General features: G+C 36.3%; 1 protein-coding gene across 5 annotated transcripts; it reads right to left on the bottom strand.

Annotated features, from left to right (window-relative positions):
• Nucleotides 1–584: 584 nt before the first annotated feature.
• On the bottom strand, nucleotides 585–12,292 carry LOC113289835. Of its 5 annotated transcripts, none has more exons than XM_026539224.1 (5): nucleotides 11,107–12,292; nucleotides 9,820–10,315; nucleotides 8,396–8,524; nucleotides 1,084–1,179; nucleotides 585–979 (listed from the first exon to the last, which is right to left on the bottom strand). In XM_026539224.1, exons 2-5 carry the CDS (start codon nucleotides 10,162–10,164, stop codon nucleotides 926–928), a joined length of 624 nt encoding a protein of 207 aa, XP_026395009.1. In that variant the 5' UTR covers nucleotides 10,165–10,315; nucleotides 11,107–12,292; the 3' UTR covers nucleotides 585–925. The 5 variants fall into 5 exon arrangements, with proteins under 5 accessions (XP_026395009.1, XP_026395010.1, XP_026395008.1 ...); XM_026539223.1 differs by lacking the exon at nucleotides 585–979 and having other exon boundaries at nucleotides 987–1,179; nucleotides 9,820–10,067; nucleotides 10,199–10,315; XM_026539225.1 differs by lacking the exon at nucleotides 1,084–1,179.
• Between the last annotated feature and the right edge of the window lie 1,892 nt (nucleotides 12,293–14,184).

Consider the following 14,184-nt stretch of genomic DNA (forward strand, 5'->3'; position numbering starts at 1 on the left):
TGGCGTAGACTATATCAACGTCCGTGGTGTAGGCGGAGATTATATAAACGCCTGACTATATTTTGGTTTGGTCTTGGTCGCCGACCAAATTTGGTATGGTTTTTACTCTTTGATCAAATTTTGATCGATAGTCCATCCCACTGCGCCAGCCCACTGGACCAAATATTTGGATTTACTCGTCCACTGCAGTTGCTCTTAGAGCTATATTGTCGCAAACGTCATTTAGCTCCTCATTTAGCCATTATTCCCTAGGTAAACAGACTATACTTGTAATTCATGTAAATGAATTAAAACAGTATTATTAGCCAATAAACGAAACCTAACTAGTGTAAATATGGGTGTAAAAATTGTAGCACATACGTGCTTATCAAACTCCCCCACACTTACATTTTGCTAGTCCCAAGAAAAACAAGAAAACTATATCTGCTACACAGCTGGATATGGAGAGACGTCTGCTAATCATCTAGACGGAACCACTAAACAATGATTGAGCAATGTCTGCTAAGCAAGACAAATCCGCTAAACATCTAGATTAAAGGCGTCCGCTAAACAGCTAAACGAATCCGCTAAACAGATGATCTTATCATATAAAATTTTCACTTTTTTTTTGTAAGCATTAAAATGTACAAGCAAACAATGAAACCTGAAAATGTAGACCTGATAATCAGAAAAACATGGATTTAATTTACCCCACCCCAACCTAATTTCTACATTGTCCCCAATGTGGCAGGTAATCATTCATGCACAAACATATCATTCATGATAAAGATAAGAAAGAAATTAAAATAAAACTATATTATTTTACCACTGTCGCAGGTCAGTTCGATTGCATTTAGCTCATGCAACAAGACTTTAAACCTCAAGCTCGCACAAGAGGACGAGTTTTTTCTTGTGAGGGCTTCCAGCTATGATACCCACAAACACGTCAGAAGAGGGTTGTCTCTCTAAAGCACTGAATTTTATGTCTCCATCCAGACATCTGCAAAACACAGCCAATCAACCATAAGAAGGATCCTCTAGAGTCGTGGTATCGACTTCTGGATTCACAAGTTCCAAAAATGGCTTCAAAAGCTGCACATTAACCTTGAAGATGTTGTTGTCATTAGGATTTTGAATGTCAACAGTACCATCACGAAATTCATTTTTAACATTAAAAGGGTCTTTCCATCGTGACTTGAGCTTATCAGAAAACAAATGCAAATTAGAATTGTAGCAAAGAACTGATTCAACTATTTCCCTAATAGCATGCTTATAAAGAAACATTTTCATTTTACATTTACAGTTCGTATCACCCTCATTTCTGATCCGACGAAGCTCATTGAGCTATGACTTCCTATGTGCACAAATACTAGGATCAATTCCTTTCATATCTGCAATACTCCATTCTGCGGCACGTATATGCTTCTTAACAACATGTGAATGCATTGTTTTATGTTTCTCATTAAGTTCAGATGGTATGAAAACTTGAACATCTTCATTTTGACCTAAAACGTCATAATTCAGTTCACTAGGAAGAGGATTAAGGTTAGGCTTTGGAATTTTACGGATGGAGACAATGGCTCAGTCTCACTGATTTGAAGCGACTCAAATCTAGACTGAAACTTATCCGTGTCTAGTAACAAGGATGAATTCAGCAAAGAATTAACTTCTTCAATGTATCCATCCTCATCGAAACCCCATAGATTAGGAAAACAACATTCTAAAGGAACCTTAGCTTCTAGATGAGATGCTTTTTCCTGCACATGTGTCTTAATCATATTAACTTCATGAATATCATCTCTACCACCTGGATCTTTACATGCATCAAATATGTTCAACTCAACAGTCATATTTCCAAATGAAATATTCATTATTCCAGTTCGACAATTAATCAAGGCATTTGCAGTTGCAAGAAAAGGACGACCTAAAATGACAGGTATTTCTTTACTAGCATTAGCTACAGGTTGAGTATCCAAAACTATAAAATCCACCGGATAGTAAAATTTATCGATTTGAATTAACACATTCTCAACTATCCCTCTCGGTACTTTAACTGATCTGTCAGCAAGTTGTAGAGTGACTGTGGTGGGTTTTAATTCACCTAAGCCCAACTGTTCATAAACCGAGAAAGGTATGAGGTTTACACTAGTTCCCAAATCCAGAAGTGCTTGTTTGATCATGAAATCCCCTATTATACAAGAAATAGTAGGGCATCCCGGATCTTTATATTTGGGAGGAGTGTTGTGTTTAAGAATAGCACTTACCCGGGGCAAAAATATTTTCGTGCTATGAAGGGGATGGGTAGATTGTAGATAAAGAGATAACTTTCTTTGATTGTTTTAGTTTTTTAAATCTAGTTGTTTCCATTCTGTTTTTGTTTCTTTGATTCTTCTTCAAGTTTATTGCCTATTCCTTTCTGTTCGTTTAACATGTTGATTGTTTGCTAATTTTTTGGCCTTTATGTTCATCAAATCATGAGAAGCATTCAATTTTGGACCTCACTCTGTAAAGGTCTCCTCCTTGTAACTCTATTGTTACAATCAATAATCAACTTTTCATCAACTTATCCAGCAGTATTTCAAGCCTCAAATGTTGAAGAGGTTTTTACCAGTATGAATCAGTATTATTTTCTTTATCATGTTTATGATTCAAATGTCGCTAGCGATCTTAATTTTTTCAAATCGGTAGGATCAACTCATATTCTGCATCTGGAAATTTTGAATTTCAAAAAGTTCAACTTTGCCCCTATTTCTCTCCGTAATGGAAGGAGATATATAACTCAACCGCAATCTACTCAGAAGATAGTCAACTTTCTGTTTATAAGATATACTCATACCTCAGTAAAATTATCCTCATTAACAATCTTAAAGGAGAGAATAATTCTGGTATAACTAATTATACCTATTTTAGTTATAATTTCATCATATATATCAGATTTGCTTCAACCCTAGAAAATACCTTCTACCTAACCCCTTTCATATCAATTCCTTCAAACATCAACATTTTTGAAGCTCAAATGACGTCGTCTTCAAACAATCAAATCACCTCTATCACTGGAAAAATGAAAAACATTCATATAAGAGACATATGTGCTAGACAGATGCATAGAGCAGTAGGTACTAAATCATCTTTTGTCAAGGTAGCTGAGGATCATATCACTACTCTTATTGGAAAGCTTTTTTCAAAATATATCTTTGATCCTGATGTTATAAGGAAAGAAGTTCAAAAATTTTGGAACAAGTACAGAACAAAAGAAGTAAGAGCTATTGGCAGGAACATATACCTCTTCAAGTTCCACACTGTAGAGGTTATGAATACTATTCTCAAAAAAAGCCCTTGGAAAGCGAAGAAATGTCACTTGAATCTGCTAAAATATGATGCGACTATTCCAGTCGAAAGTTATGTTTTCTCTCATCAAGAATGGGATGTGCAATTCAAAAACCTCTTACTCGAGCATCATTCCAAGGAAATTGTGGATGAAGCCATTGAAGAACTAGGATTAAAAGTTTCGACATATCCGAAAGATGTTACTCAAGTCTATGGTAGCACTATCAATGCTAGAATCAAAATAGACTTATCTAAACCTTTTCACAGAGGAGGATGGTGGAACAATGCATCTGGTGTAACATGGATTTGTTTTCACTGGGAAAAGCAACCTCACTCTCTTTGTCCCAAATGCTTCACTATAGATCACAAGGACGAAGAATGTGAAATAATAGTTGATGAGCTCATAATAAGGAGGTACACTAATGAGGAATACATAGCCTATATTCATGAACTGGCTTCAGCTTATGGAGTAGAAATCATTGAAGATCTGTACCTCCTGATCCAACTTATCGCTGAAGCTAGCCGTCAGCAGATTGAAGAAGCTAATGAAGATGGGGATAATAGGGGAAACAAAAGATCTAGAACTGATGAACAAGACTTAGCTCTAATGGAAGGCAACAACATGGAAAATAATACTGGTAAAAATCCTCTTGCAGCAGGGGCATATTAAATGGAGCATGACCTGATTGAGGATGGAGCTAAGGAAATAGAGGAGCCTTCTCATGAGATGAATGAGGCCACTCAAAAATTGGCAATACAAATTCTCATTGCTAATAGTTTTTTTTCATTATCAGTCTAGTTTTCAAAATCAATCTCATTACGTATTTGTTTTGTTTCATACTTCTCTTCCGTACAATTACTTGAGTATCAAGTTTAGTTGCTTTTTAAACACTTACAACATGAAAATTTTGAGCTGGAACTGCCAAGGATTTCTAGGTAAAGAAACTAGAGAACATCTGTTTCACGTGAACAAAATTCATTCCCCTGATATTATCTTTTTATCAGAAACCAAGATCAATGATAATAGGATTCAAAATCTAACTAAGTTTCTTAATATGCCTAATATATCTTTTGTTCCTTCTATTGGTCAAGCTGGTGGCATTGTTCTTTTATGGAAAGATGGTTTCTCCCTTGAAATAGTTAACTCCTCTTCAAATATGTTCCATGCTTTGATCACTAATGATCCTTCCAAAGGTGAGTGGTTCATTTCCCGTGTTTATGGCACTCCTTACAAAGAGGATCAACCAGCTCAATGGGATTACATAAAAAACTTTAGTAAAGTGGTAAAAATACCTTGGGTCCTTATAGTGGACCTTAATATCACTATGGAAACTTCTGAAAGAAACACCAATACTAATACTACTCAAGATGAAGTTCTAGAACATATTAAAGAAGCTGATCTCCATGATTTGGGTTTCAGTGGAAATACTTATACCTGGACTAGCAATAGTCATGGTACTGGTAGAATTAAATCCAGATTAGATAGATCTTTAGTGAATAGAGATTGGTTTCTTTGTTTCCTGATTTTAAATTAACTCATCTTCCCATAAAGGGTTCAGATCATGCTCCCATACTCTTGTCTTTGTACACTAGCTACAATTCTTCAGGTAAAACATGGAAAATTTTTGAGCACTTGATAGAGAATGATTCTTGTATTAATGAAATTAGAAATGCTTGGGTTTCTAACAATACATGTTCTGCAGCTTTTTTCATGAATGAAAAGTTGTCTAACACTAGACACATCTTATCTAAATGGAGTAAAAATATGTTTGGTCAGATTCAGAATAATATTATTGTCCTTCAAGAACAACTGTCTCAACTGCAAGCAACAGATCTCCAAGGTATTAATACTGAGAAGGTTCTTCAAATTGAAAAGCAGATTGATGCCTTGAATGAAATACAAGCTTCTTCAAACAGACAGAAGTATAAAGACCATTTCTACAATGACATGGACAAAAACTCCAAATTCTTCCACATCAGAGCTAATCAAAGAAGAGTTAGGAACATAATAGATTCCTTGCAATCCCCAGATGGATCATGGTGTCAATATAGAAGCACCATTCAAGATTTACTTGTTGCTCACTTCAAAAAAATGAGCACTACTTCAAATCCTGGAGATAGTGAAAATTTTCTCCAGCACATTCCTTCATGTATCACAGAGAAAGACAATGATGCTTTAGTTTCAATTCCTTCTAATCAAGATATTTTTGATCCATGGACCTCTCCAGATCAAAAATTAATGGATGAAAATTTTAAAGTTAATGGATCCATGGACCTCTCCAAGACCTGATGGTTTTCCTCCCGGTTTCTATCAATCTCAATGGCCAATTGTTCAAGAGGATGTTTGTAAAACAGTGCAATCTTTGTTTAGTTCTGGTTTTCTTTTGAAGAACTCAATATCACCAGAATTACTTTGATTCCCAATACTACTACAGCTCATAAGCCGGAGGATTTCAGGCCCATTGCCCTTTGCAACACAATTTATAAACTCATATCTAAAATAATTGCATTAAGACTCAAGAAACACATGGTAAACATCATATCTCCTATGCAGTCTGCTTATGTGCCTGGTAGATTAATATCTGAAAATGTCTGCTTAGTACAAGAACTTGTAAAAGCAATGAAAAGAAAAAGGGGGAGAACATGCCATCTTGCTCTCAAGATGGACATGTCTAAGGCATTTGACAGGCTTGAGTGGACTTTTCTAATGGAGGTTCTCAGGAAATTTGGATTCTGCAATAAATTTTGTCATCTTATAATGCAGTGCATCAGCACCACTCAAGTTGAAATCATGATTAATGGCTCACCTTCTGCTGCTTTCAAACGTACAAGAGGAATTAGGCAAGGAGATCCTTTATCTCCTTACCTTTTTATCCTTGCAATGGAAGCTTTTTCTAGACAATTGAATCATCTTGAAAACATGAATATGTTAACAGGTATGAAAATCTCACGAAATGCTCCCAAGATCAACCATTTGTTATTTGCATATGATTGCTTACTCTTTTGTAAAGCTAATGAAGTGCGGACTAACAAGCTACTTCAGTTGATTGATGATTTTAGTGTTTGCTCTAGACAACTTATCAATTTTCACAAATCTGCTGTATATTTCAGTAACAATATGAACCCACATTCTTGTCAACTAATAAGTGGTGTTCTTCAAGTCAGGCAAATGAATATTGAAGAAGAAAAATACGTTGGTCTCCCATTTTTTGTAAGAAGAAAAAAGAAGACCCCTTTCTCCTCACTGGTATCCAAGATGGAAACTAGGCTTTCAAGATGGAATGGTTCTAACTTTTCAGAAGCAAGAAGATCAGTTATGATTAAACATGTGACTAATGCGGTCCCAGTCCACCATATGATCTGTTTTAAGTTACCTGATACAACCATTAATCAGTTCAACTCTATCCAACAATTTTTTTGGAGAAACAAGAAGACAAACAAAGGTAAACATCTAATAAGTTGGAGAAATGTCAACAATTTTAAAGAAGAAGGAGGTCTAGGATTAAGGGATCTTCATTTATTCAACAGAGCTATCCTTGCAAAGTGTGCATGGAGATTATGTACTGATAATACTTCTATCTGTGCTCCCTCTCTCCAAGCAAAATATTTTCAAGATGGTCAAGTCTTTAACATCACATATTCAGACAATTCCATATGGTCATGGAAAAGCATCAGCTCTGAATTTCACTTCATCAAAAGGTATAGCTGTTGGAGTGTTGGAAATTGTCAGAAAATATTGATATGGCATTATAGATGGATACCAGAACTGGAAAATCCACCAACTCCTAAGTCAGGTTTTACTAATGCTCAAGATTACACTTTTCTGCACCAACTGTTTTCTACCAGTAGTGAAGGTTGGAATACAAGCTTAATCCTTGCTCTATTTGAACCACATACTGCATCTTTAATCCTTAATATCTCCATTCACATTTACCATGAAGATAGGCTAGTAAGGACTCTTAAGAAAAGTGGAAATTTCACAATAAAGTCAGCCTATAACAAAATGCTAAAAGATAGAAATGGAGATACTTCTGTGGGTATAAGGATGCAAAGAATCTTTTAAAAACTTTGGAGATTACCTATTTTGTCAAGAAAAAAGCAATTTTTGTGGAAATGTGTGAAGGATATATTGCCAACTAAAGAAAAATTGATAGAGGTCATTCAAGATGATGATTATGGCTGCCCTTTTTGCTCTCATGACCTGGAATCTGCCAGTCATATCATTCTAGATTGTCCCTTATCTAAAGCAGTGTGGTTTGCAGTCAGTGGAATTCATATATTACAGGGGAACACACTAGCAACTTGGATTTGTGATTGGTTTGACAAACTTATAAACATGCAGATTCAAGAAGCAGAAATTTGCAAGCTGGCAATTATTGCTTAGTCCATCTGGACTGCTAGGTGTGATAAAGTTTTCAAAGGGGCCAACATTACTCCTGAAGTTATTATTCAAAATTGCAGAAGGGAATTTGCAGTTCTTGAAAAGAAGCCAGTAACTAACCCCATGCTTCATGCACCTCATAATAGAATTAATCAACACTAGCAGTCCCTGCTACAGATTATCTTAAAATTAATTCTGATGGTTCTTATTTTGCGTCTAATAAATTTGGAGGCATTGGAGTGATCTGTCGTAATTTTGCAGGTACGCACCAAGGCACGAAATGCATCTACTTAGCTGCAGTATCAAGTCCGGAGAAAGCTGATAGCAAAGCTTTATGGGAAGCAATGAAATGGGCATCAGAAAAGAATCTAGAAAAGGTGGTTTTTGAGCTGGACGTTAAGCTTGTAGCGGATGCTGTCAATGGCGATACTCTGAATATCGATTGGAGATTACATAATTTAATTTTATACATAAAAATTTTACTTTGTAGTAATGTCTTTTGAAAATTCTCTTATGTTCCAAAAGAAAAAAATAAAGTAGCCGAATGTCTTTCTAAATTAGCTAGAACTCAAAGAATGAGTGGTGTTTGGCTGTTAAATCCTCCAATTGAAATTATTCATAAACTTCAAGAGTAGGCTAACTATGTAAACTCTATTCATTAATCAATTCAATTTCCAGTTTCAAAAAAAAGAAAAGAATAGCACTTACCTGTTCCGTGAGGAATGCTTTTTTCTGCACATTATGCTTCCTCTTGACCGTGCAGAGATCCTTCAAGAACTTGGCGTAGGCTGGAAATTGCTTAATCACACTCAAGAGAGGAATGTTAACTTTCACCTGCTGCAAAACATCAAGAATGTCTTTATTATCAGCCAACGGTTTAGTAGACAACAAACGATGAGGAAACGGAGCATGCATTTTCTTATCAACATCAGAATTTTCATTTTCAGTATCACTGTGACAGTCACTGCCCTTGGGTTTTGGAGACTTCTCAGGTTCGTTTACCTTCATTGAAGTCTCAATCACCTTACCACTTCTAAGAGTGGTGACAACATTAGATTGCTCCAAGTTAGAATTTTTAACCTCAAATTGGCCTTTTGGGTTAGGTTGAGTTTGGGAAGGCAATGTCTCTTTCTCCCTAACATTGAAACGTGATTCAATTTTAACAATGCTAGTTTTCAGCTCATCTAAAGTCTTCATAACATTCTGATTTATCTATGTCTGACCCTGCATAAAAGTATGTAAAGTATCCTCAAGAGAATTCTTATGAGGTGGCGCATAAGGGTTACTAGATGAAGACCCTTGGGGAACATTAACACCATTCATTGTAGGACCATTCCTCCAACTGAAATTATGGTGATTTCGCCAATTAGGATTATATGTTTCCGAATAAGGTGAGCTAAAAGGTCTTTTGTATGTATTCATGGCATTTTCTTGGTCATGTAACACTTCTTGAAATGATGGGATTGTAGGACAATCCTTAGTGTAGTGTTCCAGACTTTCGCAAATACCACAAGCATGTTCAACCGGGTCAGCTACCTTAACTACATTTGGTTTCTGAATAGCATCAACATTCCTATGCAAGCTAGCAATTTTAGCATTCAAATCATCTTCCTCACTAAGCACATACATTCCAGGCCTAAAGCTAGCTAAGGGTTTGGACTTATTTCTATCCGCTGTGCCTGAAGTATCCCAATTTTGGGCATTTTCAGCTAGCGAATCGAAATAACTCCAAGCATCATCAGGTGACTTATTCAGAAATTGCCCATTACACATTATTTCAACAAACTGACGCATACCAGAATTCAGACCCTCATAAAAAAAGTTAATAACTCTCCAAATTTCATAACCATGACGAGGGCAGCTAGAAAGTAAGTCTTTAAACCTCTCCCAACACTCGAAAAAAGACTCATGTTCATTTTGAGAAAAATTCATAATATTTTTGCGAAGAGTGATGGTTTTATGAATAGGAAAAAACTTTTCAGAAACTTTCTAGTCATTTCATTCCATGTCCTAATGGTATTTGGTCGCAAAGAATGCAGCAAAGTCTTAGCTTTCTTCTTTAGAGAAAATGGAAACAATTTCAGTTTTACAACATCTTGAGTCGCAGCAACAAAAGACATAGTAGTACATACCTCATCAAATTCTTTCAAATGTATGTATGGACTCTCGGAGTCCAATCCATGAAACCTAGGCAGTGCTTGTATCTTCCCATACTTAATCGACACATTTTCAGCATTAGCCGGAAGAACTATACAAGAAGGTGTAGAAGTTCTTTCCGGCTGCAAATAATCCCTAAGGGTTCCATGTCCATCAGCATTGGCTGCGGCTTCAACAGCTATTCTAGCAGCTTCAGCCTCAACCGCTAATCTCTCAGCTTCACCTGCCATTGGATGACTAGGGTGATTCTCTAATACCCTATTAGCAAAACGGTGAAATCTAACTAATCGATTGAATTGGTCAGACCTAGAATATTGCATACACAAAAGAAACAAGAAACAAATACAAAGTTACCCAAATGGTTGTGATTTCGGCTATATTTCAGCCTAATCACAACTGAAGCAACGACACTGATTCCCTGCACCCGTAACATCTCCTAATGTCGCAAAGTCTTTAGAGCTATCTTACTCCCTGTTAAGAAGCAACAGAAATCATCAAACTCTAAAACAAAAATAAAAATAAACTGATGCAGCACTTAATTCTAAGGAACACTAAACAATCCCCGGACCGCGGCGCCAAAATTTGATCACTCTTTTCAGAGTATCAAAGATAAAGAAGTGTAATATATTCGTGTTCGAACCACAGAGATTGTTGGTGCTAAAAAAAATTGTCTAGCAAAGCAATAATGATTTGTAATTGAGTTACAAAATGCAGCAGAAAATAATTGTAAAAGAAAGGAATAAATGTTGTAAATCTACCAAGACACAAGGTTCCACCTAATGGCCTTCAAGTTCTTATATCATCAATTGATAACTCGAATAGAGACGGATAGTAATCTGCTCTACCCGGAAGATACAATTAATATAACTCTGAGTGCAACTAAAATACCATTACATAAGATTGATATTAAATTCTAAATACAAAGCCCAATTGAGAAGTGTCACGGGGATTTCATAGCATTCAATGTATCCGGAAATCACACTAAATCTAAGAAGTTTATAGACACACTCAACACAAAACAACAATCAAACAAATATGAAATGGGTTAAGCATTAAAATGATTTATTAATGATAACTTAAGAACGTTGAACCCATTAAGTTTCCCCTCTTGTCTTTGTAGAGAGGGGTTTAGCTTCTCATAGTTGTGTAGAAAGCCATAGAACGTATTGAATGAATAACTCTAACACACAACAGAACTAAAAAGAACTGAGAAAACAAAGTAGAAAGCAAAAGGAAATTAAGATTGCAGTATTCAATCGTACCTTCCTGGTTCATTCATCTTCCCTTTTATACACCACTGCCGTGACTTGTTCTCTGATTTGTAGTCTGGATTCAACCCTATTTTCATGCCTACAACAGTTGAAGTCAAGTACCTGTATTTGACTCGATAGAAACAGCGTTCTTCCTGTAATTTCTCCCAATTCAGTCAATGTAAACACCAACCAAAACTCCCCATCAACAGTAACCATCATATCCCTTCTCCACTGCCTACAACCACAAACCCACTTCTCAGAAGCAACACCCACATAAGTACCACTATCTGCACCTCCTTGTTGGGAACCGAAGTCCGTGTATTCCATATCCATTTATATTTGTGTCCATTCAGATCTGCATATTTGCGTACAACCACCAACTTCAACTGAAATTAACCCATTGGTTAGAGAACTTGAATCAACTCCAAGATTGAGTGAGAACCCATCTCGGACACCTTTACTTTCAACCACCGGAATCACTTAATACCCCTTGTCGTTGCTGTGGTAGAAGTCTTCAAACCCATTGCCTGCAATTCAATTACCTTCAAAATCCCCCAAAATTTGTTGCTTAACTTCTCGTGCACAGCTACGAATCGATGGCAGCAACTCTAATTTGAATCACAGAACACCACCAAGACTAGCACAATCCCATTACTTCCTGTAGATGCTCAACCACCTCCATTCATGTCCAGTTTCAAGCAATAACAAACCCCGTATATCTGTTGATGATGTACTGTCTTAATCTTCAATTCCATGTTTTGCTGTTACGAAACATCAAACCCATCTGTTTTTCTAAATCGAACCCGAATACAACAGTACCCTCATCTCTTCGCTTCTCTCATCGACTGAACTCGATTGGACACCAAATCCCCAGGAATTTGTTGATATTGTTGTTGTAGAAGGCCACCTATGCTTTTAATTCTTCTTGAGAGCTTCAAATTGCACCCAATTACGGACTATGTAGGAACCCCATAATTTCAATTTCAACCACAGTAAACCAATATCACGACCTAGCTTTGAATGTTCAAAGTTTCTCTGTTAACGGCTTCCGTTCATATCAAACCCCATAGATTCGTATCAATCCCTAAAGACTCCATCTCGGTTGAAGTAGAAAATAATCGCAACTGCTTGATTGAAGACTTGAAATGTATTTCTGCCCTAAGTTGTTTCTACAGACAAGAACATCACCTTTGATAAGAAATGGCTTTCTTTTCTTTTCTTGTTCTGATATGAAATAAAATGTGGTGGAAATGATGTCACGTCCACCTCCTTGGCCAACTAGTGCAGCTCACACGCATGGTAAAGAAAATAATTTCTTAGTTCCGGTACATTGACCTCTATGGACATCAAATGACTTAGGTTCCTTAGATCTATATTGTCGCAAACGTCATTTAGCTCCTCATTTATCCATTATTCCCCAGGTAAACATATTATACTTGTAATTCCTGTAAATGACTTAAAACAGTATTATTAGCCAATAAACGAGACCTAGCTAGTGTAAATATGGGTATAAAAATTGTAGCACATACATGCTTATCAACAAGTTAGAAGATTCACTTGTATTGGTCATAAGATTGAAAGCAGATGTTCTGAATGTGTTCTGATCATGATCAAATATTTTATATTTCCAACAAGTGAGTTTCTGGAAAGAGTTTAAAGGTTATCAACAATGGCATGTTTCTTAGAATAGTATCTAGCTGGTAGCGATCTGAGAATTTTCATCACAATGTCCTTTTCAGGAATAGTCTTACCCAATGCAAAAGATGCATTAACAATTTTAGACACTTTGTAATTAGACTCATCAAATAACTCTTCATCAGCCATGCAAAGGTTTTCCCAATCAGAATTTAGGTTTTGAAGCCTAGCTTCTTTCTCAGAGGTATTCCCTTCAAATACAATTTCTAAGATATCTCAAGCATCTTTATACCGAGTGCATGTAGACACATGGTACTGAAGATCTGGGGTAATGGCATGGATGATAGCATTTAATCCGTCAGAATTTGATTTACGGCAAGAATCTCGACAGGAACATACTCACCAATATCCTTTGCAATAGTTACATCGTCTACTATAACTAATGGAGGATCATCGTCGTTAACAACACGAACCCATGATTGAAAATCACGCGCTTGAAGAAAGGCACGCATAGCAATTTTTCACCATAAGTAATTCGAGCCATCAAAGACTGGCGGTACGTTTATAGATATAACACTTTTGTCCATAGAGTCAGAAGCTACAAACACAGACTTATGAAGTCTTAGCATGTTTTCCTTCTCTGATACCAATTGAAAAAGCAAAGGTATAAAAACCACACACAATAATTCATTCGGCAATCTATATGGAATAAACTCCAATATAATTCCGAGAGCACCAACTTAAAATCGAGACTTAATCAAGAATTTTATCAAAGAGTTTTTATCTCTTTCTCAATACAATCAGCAAATCAAACAGATAGAAATCTGCGAGCTTGATTGATATGAGGAACAACTTGGACGGTAACAAAGACCAATGCCCAAGTGTCAATCAAGTTCTATCCAACAAACAAGGTCGGATTTATCAACTGATTGAACTACCCACAACCTGTGATATTTCAATTATATAAAAATATAATGCGTAAAAGAAATAACACAGACACCAGAAGTTTTGTTAACGAGGAAACCGCAAATGCAGAAAAACCCCACGATCTAGTCCAGGTTTGAACACCACACTGTATTTAGAAGCTACAGACTTTAGCCTACCACAAGTTAACTTCAGATTGGAATGTAGTTGAGCCTTAACTAAGTCTCACTCTGATTAAGGTACAGTCACCCTTACGCCTCTAGAACCATGTCGGATTCTGTGTACTTGATTCCCTTAGTTGATCTCACCCACAACTAAGAGTTGCTACGTCCCAAAGTCGAATACTTATAAACAAATCTGTCTCCCACATATATGTCTATCCTTTATTCTGTTTGTTCCGTATTTTGATACGAAAATCAAGGTGAACAGGAACCAATTAATAATTCGGTCTTATACTCCCGAATAGCAGCCTAGAAATATTAAGCCACGGTTTGCAAATATTGCATTCCTTAGATCATAAATGTTTTA

The sequence above is a fragment of the Papaver somniferum genome, chromosome 6 (assembly GCF_003573695.1).
Source record: "Papaver somniferum cultivar HN1 chromosome 6, ASM357369v1, whole genome shotgun sequence".
NCBI classification, from domain to species: Eukaryota; Viridiplantae; Streptophyta; class Magnoliopsida; order Ranunculales; family Papaveraceae; genus Papaver; species Papaver somniferum.